At 46.2% G+C, this 13,992-nt stretch overlaps 1 protein-coding gene across 1 annotated transcript; it reads right to left on the bottom strand.

Annotated features, from left to right (window-relative positions):
• Window positions 1-3,990: 3,990 nt before the first annotated feature.
• On the bottom strand, window positions 3,991-4,846 carry LOC132025994 (alpha-1,3-mannosyl-glycoprotein 4-beta-N-acetylglucosaminyltransferase-like protein MGAT4E). Its single transcript, XM_059413950.1, is given in 2 exon segments — window positions 3,991-4,172; window positions 4,175-4,846. Coding segments are annotated over 2 exon segments (807 nt in total). The 5' UTR covers window positions 4,800-4,846.
• Window positions 4,847-13,992: the final 9,146 nt, after the last annotated feature.

The following is a 13,992-nucleotide window of genomic DNA, read 5'->3' as shown; positions in this document are numbered from 1 at the left end:
GAGGGGGAAGCAGGCTCCCTGCTGAGCAGAGAGCCTGATGCGGGGCTCCATCCCAGGACCATGAGATCATGACCTGAGCCAAAAGCAGAGGCTTTAACCCACTGAGTGACCCAGGTGCCCCGCTACTGGGTTCTTACACCAGGCTTTGCTTCACCCACTGGTGTTACCTCAGGGTCCCAGGGACACGTGAATAAGGCCCAGGCACTGTCCAAGGAGAAGGTGCCCTGATAAAGTCCTGCTCTTCCTCTTGCTTGACTTATTCACTTACACTTGGCACCTAGAATACTCTTCCCCCCACTCCCCTGCCTGAGAAGTACCTCACCCGTTTGACCGTCACCTCCTTTGTGAAACTGTCCCTAATGGCTCCAGGCACAGTCACTCCCTCCCTCCACTGTGCCCCCTTGAGTTCTGTATTTTAGTTGTCCCTCACACTAGACCAAGAGCTCTTTAAGCCGGAGTCCACAGCCAAGAGGCCTCTTACCCTGGGGCCCAGGGCCTGACACAGAACGCTCCTTGGCTCGAAAGAGGTCACTCCGTGGAAAAGTTTTAACGTGAACCGAAGTAATAGGTCTACACTGGGGAGGATATGAAAATAGAAAATCATAGAGGTTGAAGCACTTCGGATGGAGAATGAGCAAGATTTGGTAAAAGCATTTTAGACAAGCAATTCTAGGTAATTCTGTTGCAAGTGGTTCATAGACCACTCTTTTATTTTTTTTTTAAGTTTCATTTATTTATTTGACACAGAGAGAGAGGGATCACAAGTAGGCAGAGAAGCAGGCAGAGGGGGAGGGGGAAGCAGGCTCTCCACTGAGCAGAGAGCCCGATGTGGGGCTGGATCCCAGGACCCTGAGATCATGACCCTGAACCGAAGGCAGAGGCTTAACCCAATGAGCCACCCAGGTACCCCATACAACTCTTTTTTTTTTTTTTTAAGATTTTATTTTTTATTTATTTGTCATAAAGAGAGAAGCAAGAGCAAGCACAGGCAGACAGAGTGGCAGGCAGAGGCAGAGGGAGAAGCAGGCTCCCTGCCAAGCAAGGAGCCTTATGTGGGACTCGATCCCAGGACGCTGGGATCATGACCTGAGCCAAAGGCAGCCGCTTAACCAACTGAGCCACCCAGGCATCCCCCCCATACCACTCTTTTAAAACACTGTTTTAAGATTTTGAGTTTAGGTATGTAAGATAACCATGGCCAGAAATAGAAACATCTGGAAGGGTGTCCTGGCTTTTGGAGCAAGCTAAAGAATTTGGTTTCAAGCATGCTGAGCTCACGATGACAGTGGAAGAACCAAGTGTAGGGTACCTGTAAGAGCCAGAGAGAAGACACGGAGGCTCAGATTGGAGACCTCAGAGGATGCTGCTGACTTAGGTAACACCTGGAAACTCCTTCAGGTGCCTCTGAGCGTGATCGAGAAATCGGAGAAAGAAGATAGAGATGAGAAAGAAGATATAGATGATGAATATTGGAATATTACAATGACGAACATTGGAACATTCCCATGTTTAGGGATGGGTGGAGGAAACAGTGTCAATGGCAGGGGTCACCATTCAGAGAGGCAGGTGGAAATATAGATTTGGTATAGGATTTGTGGAAGAAAGGTGGGAAAGAGAAGGGAAGAGGGGAGAAAAGAAAGGAAAGTGGGCAATGTCATTTATTAAGTGTCTATTTCATGCCAGGTGCTGAGATAGACACCTGTCTGTATTTCCTTGTTTAATTCTAATTGGATTCTCCATCTGGACCCCCTTCAGAGTTGTTGGCACAGCAGTAGTGATCTTTCCAAAGCACAGCACAGATCCCTTTGCTCTCCTGCTTAAAACTGTTCTGTCAGTCCCCTGTTGCCATCAGGGTAGTCGAAACCCCTTCCTGTGCTTCTATAGCTTTTTTTTTTTTTTTAAACAATTGCTTTATTGAGATTCAATTCACATACCATAATTCACTTTTTTTTTTTATAGAGAGAGATGTAAATTTCAGTTTCACCTAGGAGTGAAATTGCTGGATCACACAGTAATCTCTTGAACATTTTGAGGAACTGCTAAATACTTTCCCAAGGTGGCTGTACTGTTTCACAACCCCACCAGCAAGGATGTGGGTCCCAATTTCTCTAAATCCTCACCAACACTTATTTTTCCATGTTTTTTAATCAGAGCCTTCCTAGTGGGTGTGAAGTGGTATCTCATGGTGGTTTTGATTTGCGGTTCCCTGGTGACCAACGACGAGCATCTTCTCATGTGCTTATGGGCCATTTCTACATCTTCTTTGGAGAAATCTCTATTCAAATCCTTTGACCATCTTTAATGGGTTATATTTTTATATTGAGTGTAAGAGTTCTTTATAATAATCTGAATACCAGTCTCTTATTAGATATATGATTTGCAAATTTTTTCCCATCCTGTGTGGTGGTGTTTCACTGTCCTGATAGTGTCCTGTGAAACACAAAAGTCTTTATTTTGATGAAGCCCAACTTACCTATTCTTTGATTGCTGATGCTTTTGGTGTCATATCCTAACATGCTGTTGCCTAATCCAAGGTCATCGAGATTTACACCTTATATTTTCCTCTAAAAATGTTATAGTTTTTGCCCTTACATTTAGATCTATGATCCATCTTGGGTCAATTTTTTTTTATATGATGTGAGGTAGGGGTCTAGCTTCATTCTTTTGCATGTGGATATTCAGTTGTTCCAACACCATTTGTTGAAAAGACAATTCTTTCGTCCATTGAATTGTCTGTAGTCTTTCTCAAACTGGTCCTCTCTCAGTCCTGTGGCTTCATCTTCTGCCCTATCCCTTCTCCATCTCCTGTCCGACTAAATGATTTGTATTTTCCCAAATGAGCCTTTCTTACCTCTGGCCTACTTCTTAGCATGCTGATTCTTTTACTGAAAAATCTCTCTGACCTTCTTCCCACTTTACCTGGATATCTTCTCTAATTATCTGTCAGGTCCAGGCTTGGATACTTTATTTTCCAAGAAGCCTTTCCTAAGACCCCAAGAATGTTTTAGGAAGAGTAGTTCTGTGCTTCCAAAACACCATGTACTTAACCCCAACAGGGGCATTTTTGTGTGCCTGGCACATAGTAGCCGCTCAGTAAGTGTCTGAGGAATGGATGCATCCCAGAAGTCAAGGAAGAAGGTTGTTTCAAGAAGGAACACTAGTTAGTATTGTGTATTGCTGTGGAGAGTTTAGGGGAATGAGCTCTGAAAAAATGTCACCGGGGTTTTTACTATTTTTGTCATTACAAATAGGGAAGAGTTTCCATAGCATTGTGGATGTAGAAGCCAGTAGGGGGTGAGGGTTAAGGAGTGAATTGTTGATGAGAAAGTGAAGTTTTAGTTGCAAACTGTTTATGGCCAAGTTTGTGAGGAAAGGATGAAACTAGATGGGCACTATGAAACGGCTTAAAGGGGTAGAGTTATGGGCTTAGTTTTATTGCTATCAGTCCATCTGCCACTTTCCTGGATTTCAGAGAATTTGACTTCTAATGAGAGCCACTTTCTTGGCTTCTTATGTCAATTTTAGGGACACCCCAGGATTTCCCCATTTACCCTCCTACTGCCACATTTACACTCCCCCACCTCTGCGTGTCAACATATAATTGTGTATATGCACACACACAAACAAAAACAGCATCCCCCCAAATCTAAACATTGTGGGGGTGACTGAGGCCTTCACCAAGGTGGGGTAAGCTGTATCTGCTCCCAGAAAAAGATGTCCTATAAGAATCACTTGTCTGGGTAGAAGAAAATAATGAACTGGTCTCTTAACATCATGGCGGCACCAAAAGAACCATAGAGCCTTCTCTCTCTGCCCCTCATTCCCTGGCATCTCCCCTATGTCAGTCAGATAGGCTTAGAATGGAATGGCTTCAAGACTTTAATTTCTTTTACACCCTTATTGATTTACCTCCAACTCTGAACTCCTTCCATATCTTTGGCATTTTGCTTCCAGAGATAAATATGCCTGATTATAAGACTGCCAACCTGATTAGCCTTCACCACCAGCCTTACGCAGCTCACATCGTGCCCCATACTTTTCAGAAATATCTCCTGATTCATCTGCCCTTCGAAGAGATGGCCCAGCAAGGCGAAGCTGGTACAGTACTGGGGCATTCCCTCGGGGTCGTAGCCCAGCTCCACTTGCCCCTTCTCCAGGGCGTACTTTCCATCCACGATGGTGCCTGTTAACACTTGCACTTTGCTCAAGTTCGCCGGATGGTTCAAAATGATTGTCAGGTGGTTCCCTGCACTAACATTGTGGGTCCAGAAGAATGATTCATCCAGAGTGTAGGCTTCCCAGGGGAAATGAACATCAAAAACCTTCATATCTGTGAAAATGGCTCCAGGTGGGTTGTCAGGAATGTAGGGGTCCTTTTTCGGAGCTGGCCTGGCCTTCTGGGTGTCATTAGAGATGTGGAAGAAGAACCTGGGGTAGAAAAGGAAAGGTCTGCAGATGATTGGGTTTTTCTGAGCTAGGAGGGTACGGAAGTGGGGGATCAGCCTGTCAAGGGGCAGTTCCTTATAGAAGAGGAGGAGGAAATGGGCCAGGAGTGGGAGGTCCTTGCTGTGAAAGAGTTTGCCAAGGAAGCCCAGATTCGAGAACTCCAGGAGCACCCATGGGTCAGACCTCATGGTGTTCACCTTCCAATCAATGTGGGTGATAAAGTTGGGGGCAGAAAAGACATTGTCCTCCAGTAACAGGAAGTATTCAGAGAGACTTGTGGCAAAGCTCATGAGGAAGGCGTGATCTATATTCTGCCTAGAGTAGAATTCCCCATGACGGGCCTCCTTCCTCATGTCATCCACGGACGGGTAGACATCAGGCGGAGCGTGGATCAGTAGCAGCTGCCCTGCCAAGATCTGTGGGCTGAAGAGGGTTGAAATACGAAGAATGGTTTCTCTGAGCTGGGTGAGGTCAGAATGTGCCAGGTGGACCAGCACCGTGAGACGTTTCTTCTCGCCCTTAGAGGAAGCACGGAACAGAGAGACCAAAGTGTGCAAGAGGCTCCTTTGATGTGGTTGTGGCACTGAGGAAATCCCCACTGTCAGCCATGCTGAGGAGAGGCAAAATAGGGGCAACTGTCAGGGTCCATTGGGTTGATGATAAAGGTGGTCAGAAGGCTCAGGGTTGGGATGCTCTTTGGGACCTTCTCTATTTCTTTCTTCTCTCTCCTATTTCCACTCTATTCTCTCTTTTGGTAGAGAGGATGCTTAGATCATTGCTACTCAGAATGTGGGCCTTAGTCCAGTAACATCAGTCTCATCTGGAAGCTTATTAGAAATGCAGAATCTGTGTTCCTAGATAAGCAGAATTTGCATTTTGACTGTATCACCAAGAACCTAACATGCACGTTAAAGTTTGAAAAGCACTAAACTAGGTGATGCTACTTTAGGGGTCCCTTTGAGTCTTCTTTGAGCCAGAATTTTTTTTTTGAGCCAGAATTTTGTAGCACATGGTTTACACGCTCAATAGATATTATAGTTATTATCATTCTTTTTGTTTTATCTAGTTCATCTTCCTAAAGCTCACCTTTAGGTGAGAGGAAAAGTACTTCTTCATAAGTTAGGCGTCCTGATTGTGTGACCTTGGGCAAGGCCCTTTACTCCTGAGCTTAGTCCTGATCCACGAAACAGAGGGGTTTGGACTCTGACTCTAACGGCTCTTCTAACCTAGATGTTCTCTAATGCAGTGACTCTGCCTTCCTGTAACAATTATCTTTTCCCTCCTTCTCCTCATTCCTGATATGCAAATGTCATGGTAGAGAGGGAATTGTGTGCCAGATTCAACTATTCCTCGGTACCGTCCTGCCTTTTCTCCTCTCCCTTCTTTCCTTCCTAGCTACCATACTTCTCTTGATGTCTTTACTTCCACTAGGATCCCCCATTCTCCTCCTTAGAACTCACTTTTTCTTCTCTGCTGAACCGTTTTAAAGTATTTGAAAGTAAGATTCTGCCAGTCTTCTAGTGGTCTCGGGTCTTTCCTTTTGTCATAACTGTCCTCCTAGAGCATTCACAAAAGGCAAAACATGTACCTCCTTTCATAAAAAGAATAGGGTTTAGCCCCTAGAGGCTTCTCATAAGAGAGGGAATGGATCACTGTCCCTAGAGTGGGCCCAGCACATTCTCAGGATGTCTGACCACTAGCCAAAGTGTTGAGGGCTCCAGCTCTATTTGCTCTCTTTCTTACCTTAACAAATACTGGGGGTGGGCAGGCAGCTTCCTTATGGACCATGGGTTCAGGTTCATATTCCAACTCCCTTTGGAGCATCTTGCTCTTAGGTGAAAAGGCACAGGTGTTCTGAGGAACCACCTGTCCACACCATTCCCACCCTACACCCTCGATTCCCATACGGAGAAGCAAGGATTGCTACCTGGCCTTTGATAGTCATCTCGTTCTGATCATGTTCAATTTCCTCCGGGACTTTCAAAGTGATGAAGAGCCACAGGAATCCGATGCTCACGGAGGTTATGAAGCTGCACCTGATGGAACACCGCATGGGGGCTGTAGGGTGTGGTTCCTATAGCAAAAAGTCAACACAGACAGCAGCTGGGCACTCTCTCCGTCTGTCCATGCTTAGAACTTCTTCGTCCCCTGGAAGCTTTCCCCCACACGCTTCCCCATATTCTATTCTTCCTCCTCCTCATTGTTAACTTATTACCAAAGCCTACTTTTTATCTGAGCTGGGAACAATAGCCTTATTCCCTGACCGAAAGGAATGTCACCTGTCCTGGGACTTCCGCTGCCTTCTCATCATAGGTTTGTTTGGAGATTCAACGTTCCCAAAGTTTTCTCTTCTCGAAATGATAAGGGTCAGCTGGGGCTTCAATGATAAGGCTGTTTTATCTTGGAAAACAGATGCCACCACCCACCCTTGCTATCTTAAAAAACAGCAAGTTTATTACAATAGCTGAACTTGAAGTACTGCTAAGTTCTAGACAATTTGGTGCCTTTCTTCCTTTTTAATAAAGGATATTCCTTAACTTATTCCAATCTTTAATCTTACTCACATACCTTGATCAGAACGTGATTCTGTTAGAGTGAAAAAAAAATCCTTTTGTAAACGTTAGGCTTTGGACTTCAAGCTAATTCAACCTCAAAAGCACTTGTCTACAGCTTTTTCCCTCTGTTTCAGTGTCTTTTCTCCCATGAGAATGTGTTTCCCTGATTGTTTCTAAATGATCAGAGGAAAGGCTTTAATATGCCTTGTCACCTGCTCTTGATTCTTTCCCTCTATGTTCAACACACAAAAGAAAAGAAATGGTAGTGGGTAATTTCTGTGTTCCTGAGGCTGTAATATTCTCGAATCTCCCTGTTTTCTGGATCCCTGCCAGTGCAGTATTTCCGCAGAGCTTAACACGCTCCCTTAAAATTTTAGCTTTTTGATAAGAATTGTAAAGAGAAAACCTATACATGGTAGGAAGGCTTCACAGAGTAAACTTTCCTATTTATTTATTTGACAGAGAGAGAGAGAGAGAGAGCACAAACACGGGGAGTAGCAGAGGGAAAAGCAGGCTTCCTGCTGAGCAAGGATGCTGACACGGGGCTCAATCCCAGGACCGTAGGATCATGACTGAGCCCAAGGCAAAAGCCTAACAGACTGAGCCACCCAGGCATCCCAGAGTAAACTTTTCTTACCTAGTTGCCTTAAGCCAGGACTTCAAGTCAGTTAGGTGATTCACATACAAACCACTTGATGTCAAAGAGATCAGCTTCTTTCCTCCAGAACATAAATACAAAGATATATATCGGATTAAAAGGCTTTACAATGACCGCTGAAGGAGTTCATAGCCATAGCCATAGCCCGTTCTCCTCGGCTCCTCCTGGGTCACCTACCAATCGCAGCCAGAGGACCACTCTCCTGTAGCCCTCTGAGTTCAACAGACTTCTGGAAGAGGCAGGAGAGAGAGAGGAAAAGAGAGCTGGGCTGCAGAGGACCAGTCACTGCAGGCACAATGACAAGAGAGGGTGAGGCCAGCAAAGCAAGTCTTCTAGCTTTGAGCTAAGCCCCCTCTGTGATGTTACTCTTGTGTCCCCTTCACCTACAGCCCCACCATCAGAGCAGGCACAGGACTCACCAGGGCACAGGTGTACATTTCAGAACTGGTAGCTGGTATGATGCATTCCAAAGACCAGCACCAGCATCTTTTAACAATGAGATGCCAAGAACTACCAAACATTCCCACCACGGTGCCCTCTACTTCCCTGAACCTCAATGCCGTACTCACCCCTTCTAGTGGTTGTGCCCTGACTTCCACCCCCTTCTCACCGTCTCAGATGCTTCACCCCTGCAACGAACCCTTTCTCTTCTGTGTTACTCTCTTTCTCTCTGCTCTGCCATTCCTGTCATCTTGACAAGGAGCTCTACTATATCCAGGTGGGAACGGAGGCAAAAAGCAAAACCCCTCTCAAAATTCATGGTCTCTCTGAATCCTGCCCATTCCTCTGCTACCATAACACAGCAAAACTCCTCGAAAGCCTTGCCTCTGTTATGTCGTCCCACTTCATGTCACTTTTTCCTCTCCTCTTACTCAACCCCTCCGCAACTTTTCACGTGGTTGACTACTGCCTCCTCCTTGAAATACTTTCTTCCCTGACATCATTCTTGCCACACTGATTGTTCTGTTTCTTTCCTGGCTCATTTTCTTCCCAAACTGTCACTGTAGGAGTGTTCCAGGGCTCTGTCCTTGACTCTCTTCTTCCTACATGCTCTCCCTGCTGATCTTATCCAGTCCCATGGCTTTAAGTACAAAATATTATATATGTGTGTGTAACTATATATGTATATACAGTATATGTATGCATATTTATAGATGTGTATACATTATATCTACAGGCTTATATAGATATAAGCCTGTGGATATATACATATATATACACACACACACAGATAACCCAGAGCTGATCTTACCTGCAACCCTGACCCCTTATCCTGAGCTCCAGATTACCTGACTATTGTACACCTCCATCCGGGTGAACAAGAGGTATCTGAGCTTTAACAGAACCAAAATAGAAACACGGATTCGACAAACCTCCCCAGTGTCTTCCTCCCCAAGTTTTCTGCATCTCAGTAAACAGTACTACCCTTTGCCCATTCACTCAGGGGAAGAATGTACAAGTCATCCTTGATAGCTCTCTCTAACAGTCTACATTCAGTTGAATTAGCCCTGTTACCTTTTCCTTCAAAACGTATCCCCAGCATGAGCTTTTCTCACCCATCTCTACTGCTACAACGTGAGTCTGGTCCACCGTCATCGCCTGCCTGGACTATTGGAACCGCCTTCTAATTGATTTCTCACTCCATCCCCATTCTCCTGCAATCTACTCTCCATGTGGCAGAGAGATCTTTTATTTATTTGTTTGTTTTAAAAAGATTTATTTATTTTAGAGACAGTGTGGTGGGTGGGTAGGAGGGCAGAGGAAGAGGGAGAGAGAATCCCAAGCAGAGTCCCCGCTGAGCCAAGAGCCTGACTTAGGGCTCTATCCTACCATCCTGAGATCATGGCCTGAGCCAAAATCAAGAGTTGGACACATAACTCATAACACATAACACATAAAGATGATGTCTATTCTTAAGAGTTTGTATGAGGATTTTAAGAAACCATTCTCCCAAGTGCTCCCAGAAAGACCTTTTAAAATTGTAAATCAAATGCTATCCCTTCCTGGACTACATTCTCCAAAGGCTTACCATTGAAAGATGAGATCCAAACTCCAAAATCCAAACTCCAGACCATGGCCTACAAGATCCTGCCTGATCCAGCCCTCTGCATGCCTCTTTGACTCCATCTCCCTCTACCCACTGTTTTTTTCTGGGGAAGGGGCATCATCCCTTGGATAGTCTAAGCTTTTTGTCTCTGTGTATGGTACTCTTCTTCTTGGAGCTATTCTCCGTAGACTTTCCAAGAGCCATCTTCTTCCCAACATTCAAAATTTGAGCCCAGATGTTTTTCTTCCTGCCTCAGGTCACTGTGCCTAAAGTAGCCACTCACTCACCAGCCTCCTATCACTCTGTCACGTATTTTCTTTTCTTTAGCATCGGTTTCTACCAGAAACCGTATGTGTTTATTGCCTGTCTCTATCCACTGGACTAGAGCATAATCTCTTGAAGGGTAGGACTTTGTTTTATTCAATGCTATGTCCACAGTTCTTTGCTTGCTAGTTGGCCCAGAGAACATGCTCTGCAGCTAGTTATCATCTCATTAATTATCAGGCATTATGTGATAATGGTGAATGATCATATATGTCTTCAACAGGCACTGTGCTAGGTGCTGGGACTGTGCAGTATGCCAGAGAAAGGCAATGTGTGGCCAATGGATAGAGCAGATGCTGGACTCAGCCTAGGCAGAATCTGGGTTCTGCTAAACTTATTGGCTGTGTGTCTGTAGCTAAATGACTCAGCCTCTCTGAACCCCAGTTCCTCATCCAGAAAATGAAGATGATGTCTATTCTTAAGAGTTTGTATGAGGATTTTAAGAGACCATTCACACAAAAATGCCTAGCACAGCTAGCATTCAGTAAATTGAACAACTATCATTTTCACCCATGACAGCACAGTCATTATATGTTTACGTATTTACAGAGTGGGGAAAGGGCAGAGAGAGAGAGAGAATCCTAAGCAGGCTCCATGCCCAGTGCCGAGCCTGACATGGGGCTCGATCTCACGACCAAGATCATGAGCAGAGCCAAAATCAAGAGTTGGATGCTTAACTGACTGAGCCCCACCAGGCATCTCAGCATGGTCTTCTTTTCCCTCACCCTTGGGAGAGCATCTTACTTTAATTCCTAAACCTTCACCCCAATTTTCCTTTGAGATTCTTACACTGATGCACGACACTTTGAGGATGCTTCCGTGTCTTGTCATTTGATTTCCACTTCTCTGAGGGCTTTAGAGGAGACAGAAGATAGAGGGAGGTGGGGGAGTAAATACTGAAAAGCACCGACACCCCCCAGGTCCCTCATTAGCATTGCATTTATGAGGAGACCAACTCTGACACCAGGCCTGCTGCCACGGTATGTCCTGGGTGTGGGTTCCGGACTTGGCTGAAAATCAGAGTTCTCCTTTAAGCCTGGGCACGTGAGCCTGTCCCACGGGGTAGGGATGGGGCAGGAGCCCACCCCCATTCCAGCATTTCTCTCTGGGTGCCTCAGTGAGTGATCCCCCTGGCAACCATTGTTCTTTCAGAAGGTCTGAAGTTCATCATCCCCCTGGCCTCTCCAGGACAGGGGGCCCCACACAGCTCACAGCAATCACACAAGCCCATTTGATTGGCCCACACACTGTTTTTTATTTTTTAAAAATTTTTTCAAAGATTTTATTTATTTATTTGACAGACAGACATCACAAGTAGGCAGAGAGGCAGGGAGAGAGAGGAGGAAGCAGGCTCCCAGCTGAGCAGAGAGCCCAATGTGGGGCTTGATCCTAGGACCCCTGGGATCATGACCTCAGCTAAAGGCAGAGGCTTTAACCTACTGAGCCACCCAGGTGCCCCTGGCCCACACACTGTTTTTTAAAAAATCTGTTTGAAGATTGAATATTTTAACACAAGGGGAGCTTGTATAAAAACCTAGACTTTTGGCTTCTCTTGAAAAATTGCAGCTTTCTGCACCCCCTGGCCTGATGGGTGATGGTCCCCGGTGACTAGACATGCATTCTCCCTGTTTGAGACACCACCTGCTTGACTTTCCTGTTACTTCTGCCCCTTGAAGCATGTCTTCGGCCACTGCTCTCAGTCAGGCCTTGGGAGACTGTAAGGCGATGTTAGATCCTGGTCTTATACTGGGCACCCATTTGGGATAAGGTGCTAAAAAGAGGAGGCACAGAATCATCCCTGGGGTTGAAGTGCCATGGTCAGGGGTAGGAAGAAAACGAATAGAGGGTTGCAGACAAGTGAATGATAAACAATGAAAAACAAAAATGAGGGAAGAGATGATGACCAATTTTGTATGTGATGTGGATAACATTCTGGAGCGCTTACAGAAGACATGAGGTGGGGCAGGGGAAGGGGCAGTGCCCCAAATTCAAGATTAGATGGGTATGTGTAGAGAAAACTCACTGCTTGATCTGTATCATCTTGAAAGCTTCCCAAACAGCAGGAAAAACAAACTGCACCCTTGTTCAAATGGAGGGTCACAGTCCATTAATGGTTTATACAACCAGCTTCCGTGGATCTTAATTAGCAAGGAAGTACGTCACTGTGTGAGGGCAAGTGCTGTTTTGTGAAACTTGTATTGTTTTGTGAAAGTCTTGGGATATAAACAAAAGTCCTGGAGATCACAGTCAAAGTGAAGCCACTGTGGCTTAGGGAAGAGAATGGCTGTGTGTTGGCCCGGGAAGGGCTGGGTAGGGGTGACAGTCTGTGTTCCCTTTCCTCAGCTTTAGAGAAATCAGCTTGGTGTTTGGGAAAGATCAAAGGCTCTAGGATCACCATTCCTGTTTTGACTCTGTTATTATCTGTGTGACTTTGGCTCATTAACCTTGCTGAGTCTCATTTTCCCCCTCTGAAAAGCAATGCCACTAATAGCCACCTACTTCACCTTGTTGATGTGTCTGAGAGACTCTGAATTACTCCCTGCCGCTGGCCCTGTCTCGTTCATGCTAGGGCAGAATTTCTCTCGTTGTTCACCTATCACCACTTCCGGCCAGGAGAGAGAAGGAAGGGAATTAGCATTTAGTGTGTGAGACCCTGTGTGGGTCACTCAACAGGATCTGGCAGAACACTGCGCATTTCCAAGGAGCATGGCAGATTTGGGAGTGCTCCCTAAAGTTCTGACATAATTCCTGTAGAAGTCATTTTCTTCCTGTTGGAAGACTTTCATCCCGGATATAAGGAATTCCAAACATTCCAGCTATCCAAGGCCATACAGTGTGCTGAGAGGGACGCCTCTGTCCCCAGACTTAGCTGCAGTCTTGCTGCAGAATGAACAGAGAGGGCGTCTCCCTCTCCGCCTCTCCACTTCTCTCCTCAGCACAGTGTTGTTCCACAGGAGTCCTGGGCCTCTAAAGTGATCCAACCAGAAAGGGAGGAAACACCCTGAATCCCTAGTGCGGGTGATGGGTGACTCTGGCCCTCCCCACCCCTACGGGCAGGGCTGGCCACACCGTGGGAACTGCCCTACTTGCCAGTGTCTGTTGGAGGCTCCGTGGTCCTGGAGGGTTTAGCCCTTTAGGCCCCACACCCAGGCCAACCAAAATCCTGAATCCTGGATCCCCTTGGGCTGAATCAGTAGAGAAGGGATCCCAGGACTGGAGAGGAAGAGGAGGTGGGGAGGAGGAAGAGATATTTACTTATTAGGTAAATAATCCAGAATCCAGACCCACCTTCCCAGGAAAGCAGCCCAGAGATGAGACCCTTGTCCTGGGGTGGTGAGCTGATGTGAAGAGACAGTCCCCTTGGCTGGGGGTAGGGCAGAGGATTGAGCAAAGAAGCCCCACAGGAGAGACAAGCCAGTAGAGGAAACAGTATTGCTGGTTCCAGGAAAATGAACAGGGCAGGGGATGGGGGAAATGGATTTATCCCATTATGTGCCCCCCCCCCCCCCCGCCCGGCACATACTGATCTATTGTGGAGGCCAGATTCTTTTCCTCTCCAGCCCAAAGTTGCATCCTCAGCCAGCAGGAGCCACAGACGCTCAAGGCCTTTTTCCGTCCCCTTCAACAAATATTTCTGGGGTTTCTACCACGTGCCTGCCGCCAGGGCTAGCGGCTTCCAGTCTGGAGGAGAGCCATGTATAGGGGAAGAAGGCGATGTTAAAGACAATTACCGAGTTATGAGTGCAGTAAGAGAGTAGTAACGAGACGCTGTGGGAGTACACAAAATAAATAAAACAGGGAGGCCGAAGAGTCTGCAGCTCATCTCGAGATCTCAGAGTTTGTGAGTTCCCACACAAAACACTCCAGGACACCCAGAGTGGGGGAGGGGGGCACAGGGAGAGAGAGGATGGCATTGAATTGGCGGAGGCGCTGAGACCGACTGTGCAGAGGCGGGGAGGAAA

The sequence above is a fragment of the Mustela nigripes genome, chromosome 10 (assembly GCF_022355385.1).
Source record: "Mustela nigripes isolate SB6536 chromosome 10, MUSNIG.SB6536, whole genome shotgun sequence".
NCBI lineage: Eukaryota > Metazoa > Chordata > Mammalia > Carnivora > Mustelidae > Mustela > Mustela nigripes.
This window is presented reverse-complemented; position numbering and strand designations above follow the sequence as displayed.